Raw genomic sequence first — 9,793 nt, 5'->3', positions numbered from 1 at the left:
TTCGCGAGACCGAAACCTCCTTGACGCCTTGACCAAGAAACCCCCCTGGAAACCCCCCTCCCCCTCCCCCCTCCCCCTCATGCACGACAGGTTAACGTGGCAGCGAGGGGAGAGGGGGGGGGGGAGAGTGCCACGAGGGATCAAAACCAGGGTACGTGCGGTAGGTTTGGCTGGCACTGGGCAAGCGAGGCAGTGTGTGTGCCCGAGGACGAGGTGTGGCACTCAACGAGAGAGAGAGAGAGAGAGAGAGAGAGAGAGAGAGAGAGAGAGAGAGAGAGAGAGAGAGAGAGAGAGAGAGAGAGAGAGAGAGAGAGAGAGAGAGAGAGGGAGAGGGAGGGAGGGAGAGAGCGAACGAGAGAACAAGAGAAAGCAAGAGAGAACAAGAGAGAACAAATAAACGAGAGAGAGAGAGAGAGAGAGAGAGAACAAGAGAAAACAAGAGAGAGAAAAAACGAGCGAACGAGAGAACAAGAGAGAAAACAAGAGAACAAGAAAGAAAAAGCGAGAAAAAACGAGAAAACGAGAGAACGAGAGAGAGAGAGCGAGCGAGCGCTAGGAGAGGCAGGCACCTTCCCGCCCGCGTGACTCTTTCTGGCACTCCTAAATCAAATCGTCTTTAAATTAAAATAGACTCCCCTCTCTTGTGCCCGAAGGCTCCGTGGGGGGGGGGGGAGGCCGTTGCGGGGGAGGGGGGGGGGTGCGGTGATGGTGGTGAGGGTGATGGTGGTGATGGTGATGATGGTGAAGGAGATGGTGGTGATGGTGTGAGGTTGATGATGGTGATGGTGATGATGGTGAAGGAGATGGTGATGATGGTGATGGTGATGAGGGTGAGGGTGAAGATGATGAGGCTGTTGGTGATGATAATGGTGAGGGTGAAGGAGATTGTGGTGATGGTGAGAGTGAGGGTGATGAGGGTGGTGAGGTTGATAATGGTGATGGTGATGGTGGTGAGGTTGATGGTGTTGGTGATGATGGTGAGGATGAAGGAGATGGTGAGGGTGTTGGTGATGATGGTGAAGGTGAGGGTGATGATGGTGAGGGTGATGATGAAGATGGAGATGGTGAAAGTGATGGTGATGATGGTGATTGTGACGGATAATGACCATATACTGATAACCACATAAATACATTGATGACACTAAGCACATGATCATGATAATTATACGATCTGGTGCGGAAAGTGACTTACGGTGACGATGGTTTATGACTGTTTAAAAACAATCATAAGCATCTCATCACCATAATTGTGATAATGAGGATGAGATTAATTGTAATTATGGTGAAGGTTGTACTCGACCCACGATTAATTTTTTTTTTCTTTTCTTTTTTTTTTACTCTTATTCTTATCATTGTTATATAAGAGGAGATGTAAGAGGAAGATGAGCGAATGGGAGGGAGGGAGAGAGAGAGAGAGAGAGAGAGAGAGAGAGAGAGAGAGAGAGAGAGAGAGAGAGAGAGAGAGAGAGAGAGAGAGAGAGAGAGGGAGGGAGAGAGAGAGAGATGGAGAGGGAGAGAGAGAGGGAGGGAGGGAGGGAGAGAGAGAGAGGGAAGGAGAGAGAGGGAGAGAGAGAGAGAGAGGGAGAGAGAGAGAGAGAGAGAGAGAGAGAGAGAGAGAGAGAGAGAGAGAGAGAAAGGGGGAGAGAGAGAGGGAGAGAGAAAGGGAGAGGGAAAAACAAGGGGACAAGGAGATGGATGAGGTGCCAGCGAGGAATTTCTAACGCCCCCCCTACCCCTCACCTCCACCCTCCACCCTTCCTTATTTCGTCTCCCAATAAGAATAATAATAATAACTACAACCCCCTCTTCCCTCCCCCTCCCTCCCCCCTCTCCCCCCACCAACGTCTCCCGTTACAATTATTCTGCTCGAAGTGTAAAGTGACGTCACCTTCTGCTCTCTCTCTGGCCTGTCTCAGCCGACGTCAGCTGGCTCTCTCTCTCTCTCTCTCTGTCTCCTCTCTTCTTGTTTTCTTCTCTTTCTCTTGTTTCTCTCTTTCTCTGGTTTCTGTTGTTTCTCTTGTTTACTTTTTTCTGTTCTGTTTTGCTTTTTTTTATCTTTTTTCTTTTTTCTCTTCGGGGATGTCTCTTTCTCTGTCTCTCTCTCTCTCTCTCTCTCTCTCTCTCTCTCTTTCTCTGTCTCTCTCTCTCTCTCTCTCTCTCTCTCTCTCTCTCTCTCTCTCTCTCTCTCTCTCTCTCTCTCTCTCTCTCTCTCTCTCTCTCTCTCTCTCTCCCTCCCTCCCCTCCCCTCCCTCCCTTTCTCCCTCCCTCCCTCCCTCTCTCCCTTTCTCCCTTTCCCTCCCTTTCTCTCATCTCATCCCACCCCTTCCCCTACCCCTTCCCCTCCCCCTCCCCCTTCGGCGATTATCGTACCTCGGGAGGATTTTGACGCCGCCGTGTCTTGTCAGCTTGGCGACCGGCGATCGTATCTTTCGCGCCGATCATTATCGTACCGCGAGGCTGATTGTTATCGTGCCGTGATCGCCCGCCCGCCCCCCATCTCCCCTACTCCACGCCCCCTCTCCCCTCTCCCCTACTCCACGCCCCCTCTCCCCCTCTCCCACTTCCCCCTCTTCGGATCTTATCTTTGGGGGGGTGGGGGGGGGAGCGCGTTTCTCCGGTCGGATTCTGTGATTGTGTTTTGGGGGAAGTGGGGTGGCTGGTGGGGTGGGTGGTGGGATGTTGGGGTGAGGGGGGTTGTGTGTGTTTTTTTTTTTTCTTCTTCCCCTTCTCGGTTTCGTTCTCCTCCTTCCTCCTTCCGCATCTTCCTACTCCTCTTCCTCTTCCTCATCTTCCTTCCTCATCTTCCTGCTCCTCCCCCCTCCTCCTCCTCCTCCCCTTCCTCCTCCTCCCTCCTCCTCCCTCCTCCTCTGTCCTCTTCCTCCTCTCGCAACCCGTTATCCCCCGCCCCCCTTCCTCATCATCATCACCCCCCCCCCCCATTCCTTGACGGCGACCGTGCCATGCCTCCGCGACAGTTTATGACAAAAGGTCGAGTCATTTTCATGCTTTATCGCGCTTTTCCGCAACGATATATATTTTTACGAGGTCTCAAGGTGTAGTAGCCAGGGTTGTTTGTGTGTGTGTGTGTGTGTGTGTGCGTGTGCGGGCGCGCGCGTGAGCTCCGCCCGCAACCCGTGCGTGTCGGAGAGTTTAGCATATCATTATCGTTAGCTTTATTGGCACCGTGTCCCTTTAAAGGTCATAGAAAGATAAATATCTGTTGGCTTTTTTTTCTTTCTTTCTCTCTCTCTCTCTCTCGCGAATGGATTGCAATGCCGTTGTTGATCCATTGACGTGGTTGCAATTCTTCGCATTATGGATGTATATACACGTACGCGCGCGCACTTACATACGCACACGCTTGCGTACAGACACACACACACACACACACACACACACACACACACACACACACACACACACACACACACACACACACACACACACACACACACACACACCCGCACCCACACACACACCCACACCCACACCCACACCCACCCACACACACACCCACACACACACACGCATACACAAACACACACACACACACACACACGCACACACACGCACACGCACATTTTGACACTCCGCCATCAACAGCATGCTGATGGCGTCAGTTGCAGAACGTTGCAAGGAGGGCTAACCGTCGCGCCATTGGCCCTAATGAGGGTTGAGCTGTCATGCAAATTACTTAGTAGGTTGTTTTGGGTATCGCCAACGTCAACGGGGGCTCGCGTCGATCACACCTCCTGGGGGCGGGGGGAGGGAGGGAGGGAGGGGGGAGTGGGGGTGAGGGGGAGGGGGAGGGTGTGGGGGTGAGAGGGGGAGGGAGTGGGAGTAGGAGTGGGGGGTGAGGATTGGGGTGAGGGAGGAGGGTGTTGGGGTGAGGATGGGGGAAGGTGAGGGAGGGGGAGAGGGAGAGGGAGATAAAGGAGGGAGAGGGAGATAGAGGGGGTGAGAGAGGGTGAGGGAGAGAGGAAAGCAGAGAGAGAGAGAAAAAAAACGTTTATACATGTAAGTGTTTGTGTTCATTTTACGTATATAAACGCACTCCCAAACGTGTATGCACGCGCGAGCAAGTACGCTTTGTATATGCGTGTGCGTGCGTGTGCGTATTGGTAACCCCGTGTGCGCATTTTTGCGTCCGTGTTTGTGTGTGCGAATAAAGTGTGTGTGCGTCCGCGTGTTTATTTATGTGTACGTCTTCGGGTGTGCGTGTGTTGCCGTTTGGGCGGGAGAGATTTAGACAAACACACAATTAGGAGCGACAAGACAAGAGTTCAAACTGCAGTGTTTTGGGTGGTGGTTGGAGGGTGGGTGGTGGGGGGGAGGGTGGAGGAGAGGGGTGAGGGGTGTGGGTAGGAGGGTGGGAGGGGGTGGGGTACTAGTCACGAGCCGATTCACAAGTTTTTGGTTTGGTTGTGTGTGTTTTGGTGGTGGTGTTTTTTTTCACGTGTGTGTGTGTTTGGCGTGGGACTTGTGTATGTTTTGAGTTTTATTTTTATTTTGTAAAGTTTTTACTTTATTATTTTTTCTGGTTTCTCTCTTTTTTGTTATTATGTCTCTTTCTTGGTGATTCTAGTTATTCTCTTTCTCTCGCCTCTCTTCTGTCCTCCCTTCTCCTCTCCTCTTTAATAAATTTTCCTTCCCCTCTTCCCCTCCCTCCCCCCCTATCTCTCTCTCTCTCTCTCTCCCCCTCCCTCCCTCCCTCCCTCTCTCCCCTTCCCTCTCCTCTTCCCTTCTCCCCTTCCCTCTCCCCATCCCTCCTTCCCCTCATCCTCTCTCCCCTTTCTACTTTATCCTCTCTCCACTCTCCCCCTCATCCTCTCTCCCCTTTCTACTTCATCCTCTCTCCACTCTCCCCTCTCTCTCTCTCTCCCTCAATCCTTCCCCTCTCTCCGCTCTCCCCTTTCCACTCCATCCTCACCCCCTCGCGTTATTATTATTAGGTGATCATAAGTGTAATCAGGATAATCAGTATTACAACCCCATTTCCAGTGTTTGTGGTAATTAGAGCGTTAATGATGAAAAATGATGAAAAATGCTGACGATAAAAGTAATGATTGGGAGTGACTGGGAGATTGATGTGTGTCGATGGAGCGTGTGTGCGCGCGCGCGCTCACGTACGTACGTAGACTCAAATACGAGCGCGCGGGTAGATTTGTGTGTGTGTGTACACGTTTGCCATGGGGATAAAAGGCGTGTACGTTTGAATTCGTTTTTTTTTTTCTTTCTCTCTCTTTCTTTCTTTCTCTTTCTTTCTTTCTTTTTCTTTCTTTCTTTCTTTCTTTCTTTCTTTCTTTCTTTCTTTCTTTCTTTCTTTCTTTCTTTCTTTCTTTCTCTCTCTCTCTCTCTCTCTCTCTCTCTCTCTCTCTCTCTCTCTCTCTCTCTCTCTCTCTCTCTCTCTCTCTCTCTCACACACACACACACACACACACACACACACACACACACACACACACACACTTCCCCACCCCACCCCACCCCACCCCACCCCACCCCCCCCACGCACACACCGACACTATTTTATTTATCTGTTTATTTCTGTATCTAACCTATGAATATACATCTGTGTGTATGCATAATGTTCATATATATTCATTATTGCCGGGCCTGTGGTCGTGACAGCCATGTTGTAGAAGCACATGATATAACTTGTTAATGAGGTTTTGACATGCAGCCCCGTGCAAGCATCTTAAGTGCTGTTCAGGTGCACGGGAGGAAAGAAGGAGGAGATGGAGAAGGAGAAGAAGAAGAAGGAAGGAGATGGAGGAGAAGGAAGGGGGAGATGGAAGGGGGTATGGAGAGGGAGAAGGAGGAGATGGATGGGGGTATGGAGAGGGAGGGGGAGAAGGAGAAGAAGGGGGGAAGGTGAAGGTGAGGAGAGGGGAGATGAAAGGAGAGAAATGAAGGAGGAAGAGGGAGGAGGAAGGAGAGGGAAGGAGAAGGAGAAGAGGGAGAAGAAGGAAGGGAGAGGGAGGGAGAAGGAGAAGAAGGAAGGGGAGAGGGAGAGGGAGAGGGAGAAGGAGGAGATGGAAGGGGGGTATGGAGAGGGTGAAGGAGAAGGAAGAGATGGAGGAGGAGGAGAAGAAGGAAGGGGGTATGGAGAGGGAGGGGAAAAGCGAGGAGAGGGAAAAGGGGAAGAAGGAGAAGAAGAGCTAGGAGGAAGGAGAGGGAAAGTGAGAGGAAAAGAGTGAAAGCAGACGAGAGAGAGAAAGAGAGACAAACAGAGACAGACAGAGAAACAGCCAAGAGCGAGAAAGAAAGACAGAGAGACAGAAAAAGAGAGAGAGAAAAAGCAAAACTGCATCCAGGCGTCATCCAGTCACCCAGTCACCCAGTCACCCACCGAGGGCAGGTTGAAAGTGTAACCAGCAGCCTAATTTGCATTTTATATTAATGGCTATGATAAGAGAGCGTGGTGGCGAGAGGGAGAGGAGAGCTTCTCGCCGAAAATGTGAGATGAGCTTCGACTAAGCTGAAGTGAGCTTGGAATGACTTTTCGTTTAAGGCAAAGGCGGTTGAAATTAGATGTTTTTTTTTATTTATAATGTATGTGTTTATTTGTATTTATGTATGTAGCGTATTATAGATTTTCAAGAGAGATTTTTAAGAAAGGAATTAGTTTATGCAGATTAAGACAAAAAAAGAATCTATCTATCTATCTATCTATATATATACATATATATTATTTATATCAGATATAAATTAGCTTATGTATGTTTATATTTTAGATTTGGTATTTTTAGTGCGTATTACTCACCGCCTTGTAGGTATAAACAAGATTAAAAAAAAAAATAGTTTATGGAATTAAGAGACTGATTAATCTTAAACCATTTTTTTTATGACACTTGTCAGGAAGCGATGACAGGGAAGCCTACCTTTCGGTTTTATTTATTTATTTTATTTTTATTTTCATTAAGATTAAGCGAGTTCGTGACATGTCGTTGGTCAAGCCAGTTAAATGGATTATAATTTTCTTGGGCGAATGACTCGAATATTTGTAAATGTGAATTGGTTTGGAAATGATGTGGTGATTATTATTATTATTATTATTATTATTATTATTATTATTATTATTATTATTATTATAAAAGATTCTCAACTCGGTTTGCTTGCTATTATAAAGGCAAATGAAGTTCGTTATATCTCCTTGTAATTTTATTTCTTGCAATAATAATTGAATAAACCGAATAAAAGTCAAATTCACTCAAATCACATCGATAGAAAAGAAAGAAAGAAAGAAAGAAAGAAAGAATCGCAGTATCGCTAAATGAAAGAAAAAAAATATTTCAAAAGCAACATTTTTAACCGTTCAATTCCACATCTTTTCGTCGGTACATTTTTTTTTATCGGGATCCGGTCATTAGCCGATGTAAACACGGCCGCATTTCGCTCATTGCGTTTCGAACGGTTCAGTCAAATGCTTCGAAATCTCGTCCAGACCATCACGTTGTGCGAATTAGGAGGTTGTGCGAATTAGGGTATGGATGCCACGGTCCGACTAGGGACGCTGAGGTTAGGTTTAAAAAAGAATTTATGTAGTTGTTGTTTTTTATCTATATATTTTTTTCTATATTGCTTCATTAGCCGAGAGTATAGAGTTTACTTGTTTGTATAAATATTGAATGGTATCTATCGTTTTTATATACTTTTTTGTGAGGGAGAAATGGCGGTTTAGTTAGCGTGGGAGGGGAGGGGGGGAGGGAGGGGGGTCGCCAACTCTCTCTTGTCAAGCAATTAAAAATGAGTCTATGCGCTCTGAATGTTCACAATCTTTCCTATTACAGATAATGAGCACATTGGGAGGGAGGGGGAGGGCGTAGGAGAGGGAGGGAGGCGAGGAAGGGAGAGAGGGAGAGAGAGAAGGGGAGGGAGTGGAGGGAGGGGGGTAGCGGGGGAGGGAGGAGGTGCAATGAGATGGGTTTGAAAGTATTGAGCTTTATGCCATCGGATCATAAGGATTGTGTTTGTTTGTGTCAGGGGAAACATTTTTATTTTTATTTTGTTTTTATATCTGTCTTTTTTTTATGGAAACGGTGCTCATGTTGGTGATTGGGACAAAACTATTTATCCTTTTTGGGGTGTTTTGGGAGCCTGTTTCTCTGTTTATTTTCGTTTTTTCCCTTTCATCTGTCTCTTCATCCTTCGTTCATTATTATTCTTGTTCTATAACTTGCTTTTCTCTTTTTCTTGACACCCTTTCTACGTTTTCTTCCCACTTTCTCTTAAATTTCCCATTTTCTCTCAAACTTCCCATTTTCTCTTAAATCTTCCATTTTCTATCGTTTTTTCCCTTTTATTCTCCACTTTTTTTCTTTCTTTCGGGATTATCTTTTCTCTTCTTTCTTTTTTTTCTTTTTTTTTTAGCCGTGGGTTTTTGTCTTATCTTTTTTTTTTTTTTTTTTTCTTTTTGGGGGCTTTATTGCGTCATTGCTTCATCCCTTTTCTCCAATTACAGACTTCCTATTTGGCTGAGTCGAATGTGAGTGTTAAACTTAATTTTTTCGTCTGTTTCTTCTTCTTCTTCTTTTGTTTTTGTTTTTTTGTTTATTTTTTTTTTTCATCGTATTTTGTGATCGATAGTTCGATTTGTAGTGTTGGTATTTGTTGTTATTTTAGCTGTTGTTGGTATTGTTATTAGTTCTGTTGTTTGAATTACTTTGTTATTATTGTTATTGGTATTATTATTATTGTTATTATTATTATTATTGTTATTGTTATTATTGTTATTATTATTATTATTCCTGACAATTTAATTGTTCATCTGTTTAGTGTAGTTTTGTAGTCTCGCATTTACTTTCGTCTGTCTCAATCAATATGAATATATCTAAATGTATATATATATATTATATATATATTTATTTATATTTATATATATATATATATATATATATATTGTGATGTATGATCGTTTGTGTGCGTGCGTATGTATGTGCATGTATGTATACAACAATTCTTCTTTCCTCTTGACACTCTCTTCCTCTCTTTCTCATTCCCTTGCCTCTTCTTCCTCTTCGTCCCTCTCCTCCTAATCCTCCTCTTCCTCTTTCTCTTCTTCCTCTTCTCCCCCTCTTCCTCCACCACACACGCGCACGCACTTGACCTCAACGGGATGTGTTGTTCTGTCTTCTGCTGCACGCAAGGCTGTAAATAAATAATTTTTCGTCTGGAGGGGGAGGAAGCTGGGCGCGACGCTCCTCCCCCCCTCCCCTTCTCCTCCTTCCCCTACCCCTCCTTCTTTCCCCACACGAGGCTCCCCCCTCCCCTTCCCCCTCCTCTTTCTCTCTTTCCCCTTGTGACGCTCCCCCCTCCCCTTCCCCCCCTCTCTCTCTCTCTCCCCTCGCGACGCTCCCCCCTCCCCTCCTCCTCCTTTCTTTCCCCTCTTTCCCCTTCCCCTTTCCCCCTCCCTCCTGGGGCTGTAAATTGCGGGCGGCCGCTGTGACGGTCCGTTTACCTTTAGTCAGATAAGATCCTCAAAGTTTTAAGAAGGGGGCGGGGTGGGGGGATAGAGAGGGAGGAAGGGGAGATAGGGAAGGAGGGATAGAGAGGGAAGGGGAGGGAGGGAGAGGAAGGGGGGAGGGGAAGGGGAGGGAGGCTTAAGGGTATGGTGAGAGGGATGGGAATAGAGAGAGAAAGGGGAGAGGAAGTTGGTAGAAGGGGAGGGGAGGGGAAGGGTAAAAGATGGTTGAAGGGAAGGGATAGGTTGAGGATGAGGGGAAGAAAGAGGGACTTACAGACACACACACACATACTCACTCACTCACTCACACACTCACTCACTCACTCA

General features: G+C 46.7%; 1 protein-coding gene across 11 annotated transcripts in view; it reads left to right on the top strand.

Moving 5' to 3' along the window:
- The window catches only part of hth (Meis homeobox homothorax), a 738,118-nt gene that overhangs the window by 146,474 nt on the left and 581,851 nt on the right, over window positions 1–9,793 (top strand). For 9 of the 11 annotated variants that reach the window (XM_070117562.1, XM_070117566.1, XM_070117565.1 and 6 more), the window contains exon 7: window positions 8,465–8,488. The exons of the other annotated variants lie outside the window; for them this stretch is intronic. In XM_070117562.1, coding sequence (XP_069973663.1) covers window positions 8,465–8,488 — 24 coding nt within the window. The remainder of the gene's footprint in view (window positions 1–8,464; window positions 8,489–9,793) is intronic. 11 annotated transcript variants of the gene reach the window in all.

The sequence above is a fragment of the Penaeus vannamei genome, chromosome 40 (assembly GCF_042767895.1).
Source record: "Penaeus vannamei isolate JL-2024 chromosome 40, ASM4276789v1, whole genome shotgun sequence".
Classification (NCBI taxonomy): domain Eukaryota; kingdom Metazoa; phylum Arthropoda; class Malacostraca; order Decapoda; family Penaeidae; genus Penaeus; species Penaeus vannamei.
This window is presented reverse-complemented; position numbering and strand designations above follow the sequence as displayed.